Genomic DNA, 19934 nt, shown 5'->3' on the forward strand with positions numbered 1-19934 from the left:
CAATCTCTTCCCAGGAGACAAGTTCTTTCATGAGCTAGAACCTAAGCATGAGATTCCTAGGGTAGTTTTGACTTGGGGTGGGGGAAGTCCACTGTTCAATGATCCAACAGCTAGAAAGCAGAGTGTGGGTTTCCCTCTGTAGAGCCAAACTTCTGGGGGAAGTCGGTGTGGGTGTCACAGGCCCTTCCTGGAGGGCACAGCTGTGGACCTGCTGCCTTGTGGGCATCTGGTGACTCTATAGATGTAATGGAGTGTAGATGATTAATTTGCAGAGGGAATTATGCTGGTGGTAGAAAATGGAGGGATGGTGTCATGCTGATCTAAATATGGAAGCCCCAACTTCTCACATTTTCACTTCTTTTAGCAGCTTGAAAAAGCCCTTCAGGCAAAAGTTGGATTGGCTTCTGCTTCTCATTTTAGATAGCACAGTTTCTCTGCTCCCTCCCCCTTAACTCCAGCACATGGGAGAAATCCTAACAGAGGAGCAAGCTCTGACTGGAGAGTGAGGGAAATAGTTCAAGTTCAGAGGAAAGCAACTTGACTACACTACAAATTCCCAGTGTCCCTGGTTAAGCCCCAGACACATCCTGTGGGCTCCTCAGAAGTCTGTCTACTGTCACTTGTGCCTTCATGACTGACATCTGACTCAGTTCCTCCTTTGTTGTTTTGTTTTGTTTGTTTTTTCAAGACAGGGTTTCTCTGAGTAGTCTTGGCTATCCTGGACTTGCTTTGTAGACCAAGCTGGCCTCAAACTCACAGAGATCCACCTGCCTCTGCCTCCCTGAGTGCTGGGATCACGCCCATCTCTGAGGCAGCACTTCAGTGTTTATTTTCTACTGGATATTAATATCTCTGCCAATGATGGTTAATTTACCTATTTTGCATGACTGTGTTCAACTCCACTTTATACCCACCTACTCTACACTTTACCTTCCAGTGCTTATAGCTATAGGAAATAAAAACAAACCCAGGAAGTGCAACAGGAAGGATAAAACCAGAACCAAATGAAGGAACTCTAGGACTGGTGAGAAGCCTCGGTGGGTAAAACACTTGTTGTGCAAGCATGAAGATCTGAGTTTGATTCCCCACACCCACAGAAACAGCTAGGTAATCCCAACACTGAGGAGGTACAAGGTGCAAACAGGAGGACCCTGGGGCTTGCTGGCCATCTAGTCTTGGCAAATTAGCAAGCTCCAGGTTCAGTGAGATGCTGTCAAAAAAAAAAAAAAAAAAAAAAAAAAAAACAAGGTGGAACGTGATCAAGGAAGAAATCAACACTGACTTCTGGTCTATGTACACACATATATACACACATGCACACACACACTCAGAGAAAACCTTATAAGGAAATTAAAAAGATTAAGAGACAAAAAGATGAAGAAACAAAAAAACTTCTACAGAAGTCAGGAAAACACTGCACTATAATGGCTAGACTGACAATGGAGAAAAAACTTCTTTGTGTTTTTTGTAGATACTCAGCTGAATACACACACACACTTATTTATGAAGTGTACAAATGATATTGTATAAACCGCTGCAAAGATTTATTCTGTCTGCTCCAGTTTTCCCATTTTTTGGCAAAATATCATGACTGTTGCCACAAAATGTATAAATGGTCATTTTGATGTTCTATATAATTAATGACCTTTGAATTCTGCACAACTCTGGAATATTGCACATTTGCCAAGCCAATGGCCTTCAAGCTTGAATCCTCTGAATGCTTCTCCGCATTCAAGGCCTAAACGACATCCTACTGCACATATCATATAACCACCTCTGACTGAGGCTGGAGACCCAGCTCCGATTCCCTGCCTAGAAACTGTTTGGAAACCAACAGCAGCCAGAAGCAGAGAGGACTGTGCTCATGGCAGAGGCTCAAGAGGGCCTGGGGTAACCTTGCTGAGTTTAGCCATCACCGGCCAGCTGGTGAATTCCAAGGGGAGCAGACGCCTTTCCCTCTGGAGTCAGCTTCTCCATCTCTTATTGACTTGGAACCACCACTAAATTAGAAAATATCCCCCATTGTGACTTGGAGGGGAATAATGCTTGAAACACTGATCTTTGTAGCCTCAACATGCCCATTATGTGAAAGGATGTTAGCATGAAATGATCTTGTTCCAAAAAGAAACAGACAGACAGGCTTAGGCCAGACCCTCAGGATTGTTCTTGGAGTACAAAGATGAAAGAAACCCAGATAATGGTCTTGACTGTCTGACAGAGGTTGGAGTTGCTGTGTGTCCTGGCCCTTCTCAAGGCAGTATTAATTTACCATCTTCTCTATCTTTTTGCTTATTCCCTAAAAATCAACCAACCTTTTACTTTTAGGCAAAGCATAACCTGGAGCCCAACTGAGGCTGGAGATCCAGCTCCAATTGCTCAGATTCCCTGCCCAGAGGCTGTGGAAACTAACAGCAGCCAGAAGCACAGAGGATTGTGCTCATGGCAACAGCTCAAGAGGGCCTGGGGTAACCTTGCTGAGTCTATCCATCACCGAGCAGCTGGTGAGTTCTGAGCAGGATCCCCAGCTATGATCTAGTCTAGCAGGGAGGCTTAACCCTCTGCCACCAGTCAGAGACAAAGCATCTGGAATCCCAAGAGTAGCTGAAGCCAAACAACTCAACAAAGGGCCCTCTTCCACTTTCTGTCATCTTGTAACCCAGCCCAGCCTCATACACAAAAAGAATAAGCTCAGATTTAGTTTGGATGTAGAATTTCATAATGTGTTTTCCAAGGGCACAAACAATGTTACTGATAAACATCACTCATGATTAGGGAGAGAGAAGAGTGCTAAGCATGGCAGAACACGCCTTTAATCCCTTCAGTCCAGAGGCAGGGGCAGGTGGATCTTTGTGATTTAGAGAGCAGTCTGGTCTACACAGTGAATTCCAAAACACCCAGGATGACAGGGTGAGACCCTGCCTCATAAGGAAGGAAGGAAAGGAGGGAGGGAGGGAGGGAGGAAGGGAGGGAGGGAGGGAGGGAGGGAGGGAGGGAGGGAGGGAGGGAAGGAAGGAAGGAAGGAAGGAAGGAAGGAAGGAAGGAAGGAAGGAAGGAAGGAGAGGGAAGGTTGGTTTGAATGAGAACGGGCCTCCACAGGCTCATATATTTACACACTTAGTCCCCAGTCAGCTGGTGAGGAACTGTTTGGAAGGATTAGGAGGTATGGTCTGGTTGGAATTGGTGTGACCTTACGAAAGGAGGTGTATCACTGGGGGTGGACTTTGAGGTTTCAAAAGCCTATGACAGGCTCATTGACTCCACCCCCCTCGCTGTGAGGATGGATCAGGTGGTAAGGCTCTTCGCTACTGCTCCAGCACCCTGTGTGCTGCCATGCTCTCCACCATGGTACTGGACTAATCTCTGAAACTATAAGCATGTTCTCAGGTAATGCTTTGTTTTATAAGAGTTGCCTTGGTCATGGTATCTTTTCACAGCAACATAACACCAAGACAGAAGACAGGAAGGAAGAAAGAAAGGCAGGAAAGAAGAAAACTCTACAGTGAAATGTCACCTCACACAGCACACAGCCAAATGTCAAGGGTCAAAATTGGGTGAGGATGTGGAAAGAACAAACACCCATACCCTGCAGGTAGGGTTGTCAAGTGGCTTTGTCACTGCAGACAACAGTGTGGCTGCTCCTTAAAAATGCACACACAGGATTACCTATGAGATGGAGTCATTTCTTCCCTCAGGAGTACAGGGAAGCAAACAGACATTCAACTATCATAGCAACACTATTCACTAGAAGCAGAGAAGAAAATAACACGACCCCCATCAGTGATAAATAAATAAACATGGTAAGCAAACCCATCTGAAATTCCAACCTCCAAAAAGCTACAAAGTCCTTACCTTAGTGGAAGACAGACATGGCGCTTTGAGTGGGAAATCCTATACCTGGTTTCATGGAGACATGGCAGTCAAAGCCTTCAGTGCTATTTCAAATATTGAATGAAATTGCCTTTAAGATACCTGGGCAACCCTGGGCGATGGTGGTGCTCACCTTTAATCCCGGAACTTGGGAGATAGAGGCAGGTGAACCTCTAAGTTCAAGGACAGCCTGGTCCAGGGCTACACAAAGAAAGCCTGTCTTAAAAACAAACACAGATGTTTGGATAAGATGTAAGTCAAACAGAAATGGATCTCCTATTTAGACTTGGGTCTCATTTCCCAAAACTTTAAAAACCCAAACCACTTTTGGATAAGGGACACAGAACTTGTTACTGCCCTCCCATGACAGAATGTTAACATTATTCATCCATATAAAGGAATGAAGTACTAGACTATTCTAAAACAAGCGTGAAATAGGAAATCTACCGGGTGAAAAAGGCCACACACAAAGGGTCCACTCAGTATGATTCCATTTAAAATCTCCAGAATAACAAAGCCATGGACAGAGGCAGAGGTTGCTAGGAAGTGGGAAAGAATGGAATGGGGAGTTTTGAGGGGGCTTTATCATAGGGTGGTCAAAGTCTTCGGAGGTAGAGAGAGGCAATGGTGGCCTGTCAGAGTGAATGTATTATGGCCATGTGGTTTTTATCAACTTAACATGTTAAAGAACTTCATGATGGCTCTGCCCAACCATCCAACATCACTTGCCTTGGACAAGGGGGCTCTTGGCCCTTTTTCTTGCATCTCTCCCTGTCTCCATTGATTCCATCTCTCATCCACTGCTTACACCCCACCTGTCCAGTCTGCGCCATCTCTACTTCCCCTACTGTAGGTTTCTTTCCTATGGCTGATTTCAGTGTGCCCTGTGCCCCCTAATAAAGCCCTTCTTCCTACCTGGGGTTCCACTCCTCATCATCTCTTTCCTCAGAGCCAATTTTATTAAAACAGTAAACCACACAGATTGCCAATACCCCATGCCTCTCTATGATCTGCTTCCTTCCTGTCCCTGTTCCTGTCTTCTCTGCAGCTAGACCCAGAGGGAGCTCTCAGGCATGTCCTTGGAAGAGAGCACCAGACTCCAGGTGGAACCCAAAAAGTGAGGCTTGCTCCTTTTTCCTCTTATCTAGAAAGCCAGTAATGTTCAAAAGAAAAGTCGTTTTAAATACTTTTGAAGCTCATTTTAATTAGCCAGCTTCTGTTTCCTCTTTAACAAAGCTTTAAGGAGCATTCAATTGGTTTCTTGACAGACTGCCCAGGGAGTCCAAGCTGCTGCCCCAGGAAGGCTATAGAGCAGGAAGACCCAAAAAGAGAACAGAAACGGAGAAAGCAACTAAGCACCTTTTAGAAATTGACCTGGAGCCATTCCCAAGGAGCCAATGAAAGAAAATCACAGAGTGGCTAAAATGGAGACACAACATGGCTCTCAAGGTCAGACAAGAAAAATAAAAAAAAATAAAATAAAATAAAAAACCCACTTATCTAAAGAGCAGTTTCATTCACTATTTGAAATGGCACTGAGTGTTTTGACTGCCAACTCTTCATGACACTAGGCATAGCGTTCCCCACTTGCAGTGTCATGTCCATCCTCCACTGAAGTATGGACTTGGGAGTTCTTTGGAGATAGGATTTTTCCAAATTGGCAAAACTAAACTTGAGGTGTTTAGAAAAAGAAAGAAAAAAGAAAAGATTACAGGTGCAGAAAATGAAGGAGGAAGAAGAGGACAGAAATGAGGAAGATGAGTAGGAAGAAAAGAGAAGAAGAGATGGGTCATGTTCCATAATGACCTTGGTACCAAGGATACAAAACAATGGTGAGAAAAATCGCCTCTCATTCATGGCAATGCAAGCCACGGTCTTGTCAGTTTTCTCAGGGGCTTCACCATTATCCAGGATGGCCAGGAAAAATGTCAGGTCCACTTAGAATATTCTAAGGAGTAAATGTTACAAGGCTGGGCTCTCAGCCCTCAAGCACCAAATCTTAACATTCTGCTAGGACTGGAAATAAATGAAGAGCACACCTTTACCTTGTCAGGCCAAAGCTCACTTCAAGTAAACACCCCTGACTCCCCCTTTCCTTCAAAGAATAATGAACTGTGTTTACCCAAACCTGCCTGCATGCAGTCATTTTCTCTCAAATAGGCAAAGTCAGCCTGTCACTTTTAGGAAAATAACCAAGAATTTTTGCTGTCAGAGATAAAAATCCACGCTTTCAAGGACAAATTAGAGAGTTGTGAAAAGTTGTTCTCTTCCATTAATACCCTTGGCCAATTCCTGAAACTTAACGGCTTTTCTGCTGAGACCGGAGATGCTAGGAACCACAGTTGCGATTTTCTTGATATGGTATCACGGAGAATATCAACACTTGGAAGCTCAGTTATAACTCAGTGATGTGATATTTTCCATGTGATTGATGGGAGCTACCTCGGGCCCCATTCATGAGCAAAATAGTTGTACACAGACCAGCAGATTGTCATGTAACAAAAGTGTGTTGACAGAGACTCAGATCCCATCCACACTCAATTAACCTTTAAGAATTCGCCATTTGTCAAATTCCGTAGACTTTTCAAGAATATCCACAACTATTGAAAAGGCTATTAAAACTTTTGTCCCTTTTCCAACACAACGCCTGCGTGAGGCTGATTTTCTTCCCAGACCAAAACCAAAACACCACATGGTGACAGATTGCATGGAGAAGCAATCTGTAAATCCGTAAAACTCCAGCTGCTTTCTTTGAAGCCAACCCTTGAATAATTTTGTAAAGAAAAAAAAAAGAAAAGCCACTCTCTCAGTACATATTTTATTGTTCTGAGAAATACAGCTATTTTTCGTTTAGAAGGCATTGTTTATGTGAATACATGATGAATTTAGTAATTCAATGGGCCAATAATTTTTTCTTCAACCTATTGCTGCAGTAAGTACCAGTAGATAGAGCTAGCTTTCAAAAGCTGCTTAATTAAGAACTTAACAAAGGCCTAAGATATAAATAAATAAATAAATAAATAAATAAATAAAGGCCTGAAAACCGATGAGACAGAGGTGACACCAGTCAGTTCCATAAAGACTACTGAGTTGGCATCCAGAGGACATTTGCAAGAGAGTCTGTAACTCAGCTGGCAGAAATGGGTCAAGTGCAAAGAAAAGCCCTGGCAGGCCTGTGAGGGTGGCAGCTTGGCTCAGCAGGGCCAGAGGAGCTCACTCGGCTGCAGTCAGACATGGGATCACTTTGTTGTGCTTTGCTCTGCAGTTGTCTGTTTTTGTCTTGTTTAGCTCAATTTCGCTCTAAGATGGGATCTTGCTATTTGGCTCAAGCTGGCCTCCAACTGGCCATCAGCCTGTCTCTTCCTCCCAAGTTATGAGCGCACAGGCACACCACCTTCCCCACTTTCACCATGGCATTCTGGCCACATGGGCTGCATATACTATTGTGATCCATAAGACCTTGTCACCTACTATATTAAAGCTGTCTTCCGGGTCAACAGATGGCTCACTGGATAAAGGCACTTGCCACCAAGCCTGATGTGTTGAGTTTAACGATTCCTAAGACATACACGGTGAAAAGAGAGAACCATCTCCCACAAGTTGTCCTCTGACCTTCTTAAGTATGTCATAGTATAGTCACAAACACACACACATGCATGCACAGACACCACTACACACCTGTGATCCAGTACCCAGAAGGCAAAGGCAAGACGTTTGTTCTAAAGTTCAAGGCCAGCCTGGTCTGCAAATAAATCCATGCTAGCCAGCGCTACACAGCCTTAACTACCTACACTTTCCTATCTTAGGGGGGAAAAAAATCAATCAATAAATAAAGCTGGCTTTGTTTACATAAGCCACTGTGACACTTCAATCATCTGATACCACATTCCTCGGATCACATCCCCATTCTTAAGTGGTGTATGGCCATCAGCACCAGGAAGATAGCCTGCAACAGTGCTTGCCATATGGACACATTAGAAGCCAGTGCCAGAGCCTGCTGGTGGCCCTGTCCCATTTCAAATTAGTTCAGCTGTCCTACCTCCTAACAGCTGTGTCCGAAGACACCAGTAAATGGTCACTGTGGAGCCACCAACACTGCATAGCTGAGGAAGAGCTTTAGACTGTAAGGTTAAGGTCACAGAAGGAATGGGGGCTTCTCCTAACAAGCTAAGGACTCTGGCCACACTGGCTGAGGGACGGGAAGTTGGGGAGGGTAAATAAAGCCAGCATGGGATCAACTGGAGTAAGTAAGCTCGGGGCTGGGATCAAGGACTGAGGAAGAGTCTCGGGTCCTTAAGCAAAGGCGCGACGCCCTCCTGTGGACAGCCTCCGGGTGCGCAGCTGCTTAGCCACATCCTCCCAGGACTTGCAGCTCCCAGACTTAGGAAAGTTCAGCACTTCAGAGAGGCAGAAGAATCATGGGAAGCGCTCCTGCCAGGCTTCCCAGGGAGCCTTCCATCTCTCAGGCAGAAGAGACTTGCCAGACCTTTTGTGTTGTATGTGTTTCTCTTGTGTAGAATTATGGGCTGGGGAGACGGCAAAGCACTCAGTGTTCCAATCCGAGTGTAGTGGTGCAGCCTGTAATCCCAACACACAGAAGGTGGACCCGGAAGTCCCTGGGGCAGCCAGCGAGGTGAACCACCAACCAGCCCTGCCATCAGGGAGCTCTAGGTTCAATGAGAAGCCCCGTCTTAAAAAATAAGCTGGAGAGTGACCGAGGAAGACACCTGATGTCAAGCTTTGGCCTCCACATACTCACATGTGCACCCATTCATCTGTGTGTGTGCGCACACACACACACACACACACACACACACACACACACAAGCACACGACAATGTACATGCACACAAAGATAAGAATTAAATCCATAAATTATTCTCCTGATGTAATTGGAAAAAGAACATTTCTTCTCTTTGTGAAGCCTTGTGTCACAACACATGGAATATAAACTATTATTTTCTCACACTTCGCTCTGGACAAAGTCCAGAGAGTTGAGTCCCTGGTATAATATACACCAAAGAAAACCAGGGAAGAGATCAGCTGACTTTCCTCGGCTCCCCCGAGAAGCTGTGCGTGCATGCCCTCGGTACCCTGCTCTTTTCCCTGTACCTCACCTCAAGCCTGACTCCAGACCCCCAGGGTCAGATCACATAGTTTGATAAGGTCCTCCTTACAGAATTTCTGTGCACATGAGTGCTTTAGAAATGCCATGTCTAAAACACGTGTTTCTCTCTTAGGCCTGGATGTCCTCGTAAACAGTGATCGTTACATGGGAGCAGGGCTGACCATGCAATGGAGCCTGCTGTCACCATCACCTGAGGGTCTTGAGAGAAGATGGGTGAGGCTAAGCCTGGGGGAGCTCAAGGATATCCTCAGCTACATAAGGAGTTCAGAGCCGGCCCGGGCTACATAATACCCTGCCTCATGAAAAAACAAAGAGGAAAAGCTACAAATAAATTTTAGAATGGGGAGACATGTAACAGGACAATGAGTCCCAGTGGGGGCAGGAGAGGAGGGACACTAAAAGTCCACAATTTCTCTTCACACTTCTCCATGAATTAGCTGTCAGGCCTTGAACAAATGACTTCAATCTTGCACGTTGCCTTCCTTGGTGTTTAAAATGAAATCTGTGGAAAGGCCTCAAAAAAATAAAAAAGTAAAAAATAAAAAAGACACCTCCACTCTAAATTCTGTGACCCTCGAGCTGTCAACCAACGATATAATCTTCCCCCTATGACACTAGCCCTCCACAATGTCTCTGCAATTCTTAGCCCCAGGAGACAGGCACATTTCGACCCTACAGAAGACACTGGTGCCAGTTAGAAGGCACGCTGAGACGCCTGTCCTTTGAGATGTAATTTAGAGTCATCTCTTGAAGTAATTTACAGCACGTGGCTCAAGCACATCGCCATATTTTTGCCCAGGCAATGACACCGTCTTCCTTCTGTTCTAGGACATGAAAGGCCGAGATGGCTTTTTAGTCACACTAGCACCATGGGCGATAATTCAAGCATGAGCCGATGAAATCCTCGACAAGCTTGGCACTGCCCGGCGGAAGAAAAAGGGACAGCTGGGCCGCACCTCGATCGATGATCTCTGCGGCTAATGTTTTATTATTCACACACACACACACACACACACACACACACACACACACACAAATTCTCTGAGGTCCACAAGGCAGTCTCTCCAAGTAAAGTCTGAGATCCCACCTCCTTTCATGAGCGAAACGAACTACTAACCCGCCAGCTTTGGCCCCACATCCAAAGCATACAGCCTGTGGCTCAAAAGGTTTTTTTTTTAAATTGTGTGTGTGTGTGTGTGTGTGTGTGTGTGTGTGAAATCATGTATATGTAGGCCAGAGATCATCTGTATTTTTTTTTTTTAGATAAGTTCTCTCCCTGAACCTAGAGCTTGCCAACTCAGTGAGACTAGCTGGTCAGCAGGCCCAGGAATATCTCTCTCTCACCAGCACTGGGATTATAGGTACACACTAACACCCTCAGCTTCTTTTGTGGATACTGGGGATTTGAACACGAGTCCTCAAGTCTTGCCCAGCACTCATTTCACTCTTGGAGTCATGTCCCTGGCCCAGGCTCAAAGTTTTTTAATGAGCCCTGTTTTTAAGTTACTCTGCATAGAAACAAACAAACAAACACTGGGCTTCCCCCATTATAGGAACACGGTCGTAAAATAACAGTAAGTCTCTCTGTTTTTTCTATATATCACCTATTAACTTGTTCATCAGGCACGTGTTACCATGATTTCTCTGAGCACCCTTTCTGATTGTATCTTGCTCCCCACTTCAAGTAGAAATGTCTCCAGAGTCCTGGCAGAACCTCGGGGATCTGACCCCTTCGCACGCTAAACTAAAAGTGTAAAGGTCCTTCTACATTCTAGTGATTGGCAGCCAAGCTAGTCTGGGATGCTAAAAGCGCGCTACTCCTTCATCATGAGTGCCATTGCTTCCTCACAACCCTGCCAGGTCACAGTGCCCTTTTCCTCAAGGTCCCGTGAGGGCCTCTGCCTTGCACTAAAGTAGAGGAGTTGGCTCTTAGATCGGTGACGGTAAGTGACTCTGACGTCTCTGTGTGCCCTTCTTCACACATGCCACCGCCTCCTGCAGAGGCGTTGGTCTCCAACCAACGGAGGACAGCATCAAAGTGTTCTCAGGCTCGACCATTCTGACCTGCTTCCTTCTGAACCAGTGGGGAACAGGCTGGAATGTTTAAAATTGTCACTGGTGTCTAAAACTTTCTGGGTCCTGCGAACTGTGAGTCTTCAACCAGCGAGTCTTTCCTTCTGACTCTTTCAAAACTCTCCATTTGTTTGCCATGTATCCATACTTGTTAAATTTAGACCTGATTTTACACATCTTCCTCAAAGCTTAAAGAACTGATCCCCTATCACATTTCCGCTCTTAGATTTCTTGTCCTTGTTCAGCTCATTGTCCTACAGCAGCTCCCACCATGCAGGGGGCGGTGGTGCTTGTTGTACTGCATGCTAGTGTGAGGGAATCCATCATCACAGGCTGTGGGGATGCTCCCACACCCTGTAACCTCAGGCCTATCACAGACATTTCCCTGGGCTCTCATGGAACACTTGCAAAGTTCTCCACGCTTGCTCTACTTCATCAGTAACTCTTCCAGGGCCTTCTGGCTCCGTCTCGACATCCAGGCCATGTCTTTCTAGACCTGATCTGTGTCCCCACAGAACCTAAGGAAGCCTAGGCACTAGGCAGGCACTCAAGAACCCAGGGTTGGGTGTAAATCATGACAGATGTATAAAAACATAACAGCAAATCAAAAGTGCCATGCCTTGAAAGATAAGAAAAATACTACCAAATTAGAAATAAAGTTTCTTTTTTGTTTTGTTTTGGTATTTTTAGAGACAGGGTTTCTCTGTGTAGCCTTCCCTGTCTTGGACTCGCTTTGTAGACCAGGCTGGCCTCAGACTCACAGAGGCAGGTATGCCTCTGCCTCCTGACTGCTGGGATTACAGGCATGCAGCACCGGTTTATCTGATTTTTTTAAAGATTTATTTATTTATTACTTATACAATATTCTGCCTGCATGTGTGCTTGCATGCCATAAGAGGGCACCATATCTCATTATAGATGGTTATGAGCCACCAAGTGGTTGCTGGGAATTAAACTCAGGACCTTTGGAAGAACAGCCAGTGCTCTGAACCTTTGAGCCAGCTCTCCAGACCTGAAGGAAACTTCTTAATGATACTTCTAGAAGCAGAAATATTTGGAGCTGAACCTTAGCTCCCAGACAGTTACCTATATGTTTCCCTAGTTCTTTGCCTTAGGAATCAATCAGTCCAATATCTTTAGGCTTTGAGGCTGGAAGGTCAGAGCCACACACAGAGAAAGAACTCAGCTGGAATTGTTCTTGTGTTCTGTGAGACCATGTCATAGTTTAGGTTGGGAAGTTGGGAGGACAGAATCCAGAGGGCAGGAAAACAGGTTAATTTTCAGAGAGAAGTCAGTGTTAGCAAGAACAGAACCACAGAGATCTGAGAAAGCCATAAGAGTGAGAAGCTTGGGGACCAGAATCTAGAAACACTGCTTGTGCGTTCCCAGCATTTCTGTGCAAATGAGCTCAAACATGAACAAGCCCAGGGCCGGGAATATCCTGGAAGCTCTAATGAGAAATACCAGCTTATGTGGAAAGAAAAGGGAGCTGACATGAGGCAGACAGGGCCCTAAGGGGGCAGTGTCTCCCACCTGGGTCAGAAAACAAGACATCAAGTAGTAGATAAAGCCATTGGTTGAGGTCAAAGATTCAAGGATGTATTTCTGGTAAACCAGAGTGACTTAAAAACAAACAAACAAACAAAAACAAAAACAACTCAGTCCAGCCATTGTCAGACAGGACTCCAGAGAGCACAAGCCTGTGACTACTTCAAGAGTTGGGGGGGAGGGGGATACCTCAAGGTCAGGACTCCAGTTCCACAGCTGGAGGCAAGCTAAGACATGGTACATATAAGGACAATTCCAGCTAAGTTCTCTCTCCATGTGTGGCTCTGGGGTCCCATCCTCAGAGCCTAAGGACAGTGGATTGATTCCTAAGGCAAAAAGCTAGGGAAACTTCTAGGCATCTGTTGGAAAGCAGAGCCCTGACTCCATTACCTGCCAATGGAGACAAAGACAACAAGTGGGAAGCCAAGAGGACGGTTATTTTTCCACCCAAGCACTTCCCCATCTTGAGCTCATTATTGACTCCATGGGGAAATTAACAGGCCAATCCTTGAACAAAAACATGTTGCACATTCACCATGGGAAATCAGCAATAGAAAGGGGAGACGGTGAACACACTCTGGGCTCTGTTCGTGGAGCTATGGTCTGCAATCTACCTTCCCTTCCATCACCCAACTAGAGCATATTCCGGTTCTTCTGAAAATGAGCTTGTGAATGGCGATTTCCTTTGAAATCAGTAGATTGTGAGTAAGGCAGATGGTTCTCCACAATGAGTGGGCTTCATCGATCAGAAGAAGACCTGCCTGGAATAAAAGGCTATGTCCCTTAGCCAGAGGGAATTCCGACAGCAGATGGTTTTCAAACTATGTTCACCCTGGATCTGCAGCAGACAGTCTTGGGACTCAACTGCAATTATCTCTGCAGCGTCCAGTGTTCAGGCTCCTGCCACTAGTTTCAAGGCTCCACAGTGCCATGAGCTCATTCCTATGCTATCCTATTGGCTCCACGTTGTTGGAAATTCCTAACAAACCCCTTCCTGTTGAGAGACAAGGTCTATGCCATCTTGTGTGGGTCCAAGGAGACACTCAAAAGCCCCATGCTGCCTTCCCTAAAGAGCACCTATAAGATGATCAAGAAGAGCTGGGGAGATAGCACAGTCATAAAATTGCTTGCCTTATAAGAATGAGGACCTGAGTTTGATCCACAGGATTCACATAAAACAAACAAACAAAAACAAGCATTTATAATGCTAGCATTAGCAATGGAGAAATAGGCAGCTCACTGGGGAATCACTGACTAGCCAGCCCAGCCCTTGGTGAGGTCCACCAGGACAGAAAGAGACACTGCCTCAAGAAACAGAGTGGACAGTACTGGAAGAATGATATCCAAGATTGACTTAAAGTGTCTATATGTGAAAGCACACATCTGCACGACCACACACTTACACACACACACACACACATATAATCAAGGGATCAGTCATCAAAGGTGACAGCTGTTAGCAGGACAACCTTGGAAACAAAATTCAAGGAGAGAAATCAGTAGCCAACAGTCAAGTTTCTTCTATAAGACATGAGCTCAACACAAAGCACCCCTGCTTCTGTAAGAGCAAACGCCTGAAAGGCCCTCTAGGAAGAGCACAGTGTCTAAGAAGAGCAACCACAGCCACCAGTCAGCCTGGAATTGAGAAATATTCCCTCACCAAAGTACATCTGACAGGAAAGAAATAAGTTCAACTACTCAGTGAAAGCGATGTGGAAATAACAGAACTGCTCTTATTTTGATGGATGATCTGATAAAACAATATAAGATGATTACAACAATAAAACCAAATTACCAAATACTGTTCTATTTGTCTCGTGCTATGACATAGATGCTTGCATGGAGTGGAAGGCTGGACTGTCTAAACTTTGACTTTGTGGAACAATAAAGAAAAACAATGACACTGGTCCCTTGCTGTCACACAATTTAAGACACACACACACACACACACACACGCTTATACACACACTCACACACACGCATACACAGCCACCTTTCTATTTCCCTTATTCTTACCATAGGTAGAAGCTCTGTCTATAGGAGACATTTCCACCCAGATAGCAACAGTTAGCTCTTCAGCAGCATGGTGATCACTGGCTAGAGGGTTGGGAGACAGTTCAGTCTGTAAAGTGTTTTCAGGACAAGCATGTGGACCCAAGTTCCGTTCCAAGAACCTTCATAAAAAGCCAGGCACAGTGGTATCTACTTGTGGTCCCAGCCCTACGGAGGCAGGATCCTTGGGGCTCATTGCCTACCCAGCCTACTTTAATGGGTGAGCCCCAAGCCCAGGGAGAGACCCTGACTCAAAAATCGAAATGAGAGTCACTGAGGAGAATACCTGAGGTTGACCTCTAACCTCCGCATACACAAGCAAATAGTAAGTTCATATCTCACAGACACACATGAACATGTACACACTCGGAGAAACAGATGAAAAACGACTCAGATAAAGCCACTGGTTGCAACAGTCTTAGGGTAAATGCAAAGCCAACAGCAGTGACACTCCGCAGTGGACCTGGTGCTGGGAGATGAGAGCAGCTGGAGGAGGAGAAAGCTACAAAGTGCTGGAAGAGCTTCGGAGAAGCCATCGTCCCCAGCACATATGTATTTGTTCTGAAATGATCCGCTAAGATGAGAATGAAATTTTTACCAAGGCTTCTGAGTATTTTTTTAACCCCATGTGTGCCAAGGTTTCCCGGGTTATCTGCCAGGTGCTAAATACCTATCCAGCCTTTTCAATGAATCTGAATGTAAGCAGAGTCTCCTGGCTAGGGTTTCCTCATATGAGTCCCGCAATCCTGGCACCTACCCACGTGTCACCACATCCTGATCACTGCCTTCTAGTTAAACATTTCCCTAAAGGGCCAGCCATTAATTAGAAAACAGAGCCTGAAATGAGGCCTTCTGCTTCATCAGTCACTGACCCAGCTATGCCATTCCTGTTCATGCATACAAAACAGCCCGCTCCCTACCATGGAGACACTTGCTCAGCCATGTTTATCGCTGCTCTGTTCACAACAGCCCAGGAAATGGAATCAGCCCGGATGCCCGTCAACAGATGGATGCATAATGGAAATGTGGTAAACACACACATGACAGAAACATCCAACTGTTAACAAAAATCAAAACTTCAGCAAATGAATGGCACTGGGGGATATTCTATTAAGCGAGGTAGTTTAGACTCAGGAAAACAAGATCTGCATGTTCCCTCACATATGTGGATCTAGCGTCTGACTGCTACGCATGCGTGTTTGTGTGGCAGAGGCCAGGAAGCCAGAAAGGAGGCTGTGAGAGGGAGAACAAGAAAGAGGTAGATGAGCAATAGAACGCATATGATATGAGAGGGGAAAATGAGAATGTTGGGGGAGGGGTGACAGAGTACCAGCAGAAAACGGGGAGATGGGTTCAGGGAAGGCAGATCAACCACAAAGGAAGTACTATGAGAAGGTCCTCAGGAAATTGGTTACTTTGTAAGCAAATTCTTTAAAAAAAAAAAAAAAAAAAAGATAAAATTCATTTTTAAAAACTTCCAGAGTGGCAGTGCTCATTTGAGCTAGGTTGTTTTGTTTTTGTTTTTCTTTACTGACATTGCCTTTTCCAGAACTAAGCAGGCCTCAGAACAATTCAGTGAAGGCAGTAAGGATTGGAGCTGTGTGCATCTTCCCTGCGGGTTCACGGGGAAGCGATGGCACTTTCCATCACTTCTCGTTCTTCTTCTCTTCTGGGACTACTTTACCAACCCAGTTCTGCATCACTTCCTCTCACTGTCATGAGGGAACACTCAGTATCTTCTATATTTCCCCCATAAAATGCATTGCTAACAGAGGCTTCCCTCGGGAAAGGGAGCAGACTGCTCAGAAAAGGCAGGCATGAAAGACAATCTTGGCTTTGTAGGAACTGCTTGCTCATGCCCCACCCTCTGTTACTCCTCCCCCACCTCCTCCTCCTTTTTCTCTCCTCCTCCTCCTCACTAGAAGAGATAATGGCTTTGGATCTGGTTTATCCTCGTATCAGTTTCCTAAGATTTACCAGAAATTACCATTCCCACTTTAATTCCATACCACATTCCTCCTCTTCCAGAGAACATCTTACCAGAGAGTGGCATATCTAAGCAATTACAATATTATGTCTAAAACAGTAAAAAATCATACATTTTCCATGTCACAAGTAATATTTGAAAGCCTCTTCTTTTTGTCAGTTAGTCCCATTCCCTTCACTTGTCAATGTTCACACCTGTTATGAAATATAATAACATCATCCAAAAAATTTTACCTATTTCTCCTCTTGAAATCAATCTAAAACAAGTCGCAGTCCTGTGGTATTTGGAAAACCCCACGTTTGTTTAACTGTTACAATGGTGGAAGCATGGGTATAAACGGAGAGGAAAATAAGCAAGAATATGCTAATATGCTAGAGGCAGAAGTAAGGAGTGCTGGGAGAACTGGGTGCCCCCAAGGAAACATGCACCCAGATTAATAACATTGTCACCTTTTGGGGGATCTTCAGGCAGAGCCTAGAGCCTATCTGCCAAAAAAATTTGAAGGGAGCCCTAGACTCAGGGATGATGGCCCCAGGGGCTGCCGTGGCCTTTTGTTGGTCTGATAGCTAGACTCTTGTCAATAACTGGGAAGAAGAAGAAGGCAGAAGAGAAAACGGCCTGCAGGCCCTTGCCCCATGCCCAAGAGAATGAATGCATGGCACCACAAATACCAAAGAAAATGGGGAGCAGGGCTCAGGTCCTCCACAGTTTTTATAATGCTGGTTCCTCAGAGACGAGGAGAGTCTTGTCCAGGCCTTCGCTTGCTGTTTTCTCACTTCTGTAACTAGCCCAAGGAGGGAATTGCCACAGTTTCAAAACTTGAGAAATAGATGGCTTTAATGACCTTCACTCTCCTCCATTTCCCTTGAGTGTTCCAGCAGAAGAAACCTCTACTTCATACTAATGCAAGAAGATCAATCTATGCTTTTAGAACTTATTCCATTGGCTTTAAAAATCATATGGAAACTCATATATCTATATATGTTGCCTACATATACATATATAGATACAAATACATATTTGCTTCGTTTTATTAATATATATTTAGAAGCTACCAGGTGTCCCCTTACCTCCGACGGCTTCGTGACACATCTTCCTTTCCCTGAACACTCTAAGCCATTCGAGTGGCTGTCGCCAGGCACACAGGTGCTAGCCTTCACCACCAGAGTTAAACGCAAAGCCACAATGGACTTCGCAATGGAATCATTCACGAAACCTGGAAGAAAACAGCACAACAGGAAGTGTAAGAAAGCTCACTGGGCACTCTTTCTACAAAACTAGAATTTTGCCTGGGCAGAATTCAGTGTAAAGGTCAGATATATGCAGTAACATGAAGGGATAAATAATGTACATAGCTTCTGTCCATACAGGCCTTGGGACCTTAAGATGCAGCAGTCCCTTCAAGTATCATGGGAAATTGCCAAGGACCCAGGGGAGAAGCATCAGGCACACCCATCCTCGTCTTGTTTCGGCCCTGTCCTTGTCCGGTGAGAGACACCTTGTCTAACAGTCCCACCTCTGTGCTTCATCTTAGAATTCAGGTTCTGAGTGCACCCTGGTCCTCACCCACAGAGAAAATGCAGATGTCACCCGGTGCTTCCTCCTCCTGGGTATGCTGGAGAGTCAAAAGTTCTGGAAATTTCTGAAGGACACACCTTGTATCAGCCCACTCCAGCAGGTGCCAGAGGTCTGACACTTCGGGCCTCTGCAGACATGTACACGCACACTCACACACACACACACACACAGACACACACACACACAGAGGAAGAACTTCTGGAGATAGATAGATAGATAGATAGATAGATAGATAGATAGATAGATAGATAGGTAGATAGATTAAACAAAAAGTTAATTCTTGTGTATAAGCACTATATTCATTTCATAGCCATGTGTGATTTAATGTAATGAAATTTTTAATTTAGATTCTCTATTATGCTTCAGATATCACAACTTCATACGGGCTTCGTCAGTAAGAGACCTATACACAGGTGCCAGAAAGGTTTCCTGGTTACCGTATGCCAACTCTTGAACGATCATTTCCCCTCACTGCCCCAAGGCATGGGGACAGGGTGCCGACTTGCATTTATTTTCTCACGAATACACTATAGTAAAATAAGAAACTGGGTAAGAAACAGAATGCCTTGGGTCTGCCTGGCCCGTGTGGCAGCCAGCATCCTCTTCCTAATGATGGTCACTTAAGAACACGTTGCTTCTGGAGATGAGAAATTAGCAACCTTCCAAATAGAGTGTTCTCAATTTAGACTTCCTTGCACCCCAGGGGTGCTGTGTCCTATTCCTAAGGCTCATTACCATAGATTTGTTAAAAGTGTTCCTTGACATGCTGGGTTCACTTTTCATTCTTTTAAATGCTAAATGGAGGGCAGTCGTGGAGCAGAGCGGGAAGCAGCCCTTGAATTGGGGCAATGAAAGGAGATACGAGGTGCCACAGTTCTCAGAGTCCCTGACGGCACAAGAGGGCTGTCAGGAATTTTGATGAGGCCCTCCGCTCTCAGAACTAACTACTCTTCACAGCTGTGAGGAGTTAGTTTCTGGGCTGCACTCCTGTAGTTCCTGAACATTCGGGCAAGTCTTGTTGATACTATACCAGCTCCCCATATGTCCTACAAGATTAGGATAGCGACCGAACCTTTCCAAAGACATTGTCTCAATTTGGTGTCTCAGTGGAGACCAGAAACTGGTTTCTGGTGTAGGATTGTGCTTCAGTCCGTGGGGAGCAGGTGGCTTTCTGCCCAGCACTTCTATGGTACACAGGCTTCAGGGAGGAAGGAAATGGATGGCTTGTTCCACTGTGAGGACACATCCTGCTCACACCTGTACCACTCTCCTTGCTGACAATACTCCTCCTGCTCCCACTCTGAAGACCACTGAGCTCCAGCTCTGATCTCACATGGCTTCTCCTCCATCTTCCAGCCCATGCTCAGACTGGCTGGGTCTACCCATGCACAAGCTTTCGTCGTGCACCAGTCCCTGGCTACTTTGTCTTAGATGGCTCCTCTGACACCACCCTTACTGGCTTCCTTGGTGGCAAAGAACAAGCCTTGAAAAGGGTATGGGTAACACAGGGGTCAAGAGATAGGTACACAGAGACAAAGCAGCAAAGCTGGTACCCCAAAAAGAGTTCCAGAATGCCTTATGAAATATATACTATGTCCAAGGGGTAGGGGTGGTTTACAGGTACAGGACATGCGTATTCATGTGTGTGCATCTCCGTGAGGAGGTTTTTAGCAACCTCAGATGCTGTCCACCTTGATTTTC

General features: G+C 45.3%; 1 protein-coding gene across 1 annotated transcript in view; it reads right to left on the reverse strand.

The window, feature by feature from the left end:
- The window catches only part of Dner (delta/notch like EGF repeat containing), a 277351-nt gene that overhangs the window by 126019 nt on the left and 131398 nt on the right, over positions 1-19934 (reverse strand). Inside the window, exon 5 of the mRNA XM_060368734.1 lies at positions 17726-17871. Within this exon, the coding sequence (XP_060224717.1) occupies positions 17726-17871 (146 nt within the window). The remainder of the gene's footprint in view (positions 1-17725; positions 17872-19934) is intronic.

The sequence above is a fragment of the Meriones unguiculatus genome, chromosome 15 (genome assembly GCF_030254825.1).
Source record: "Meriones unguiculatus strain TT.TT164.6M chromosome 15, Bangor_MerUng_6.1, whole genome shotgun sequence".
NCBI lineage: Eukaryota > Metazoa > Chordata > Mammalia > Rodentia > Muridae > Meriones > Meriones unguiculatus.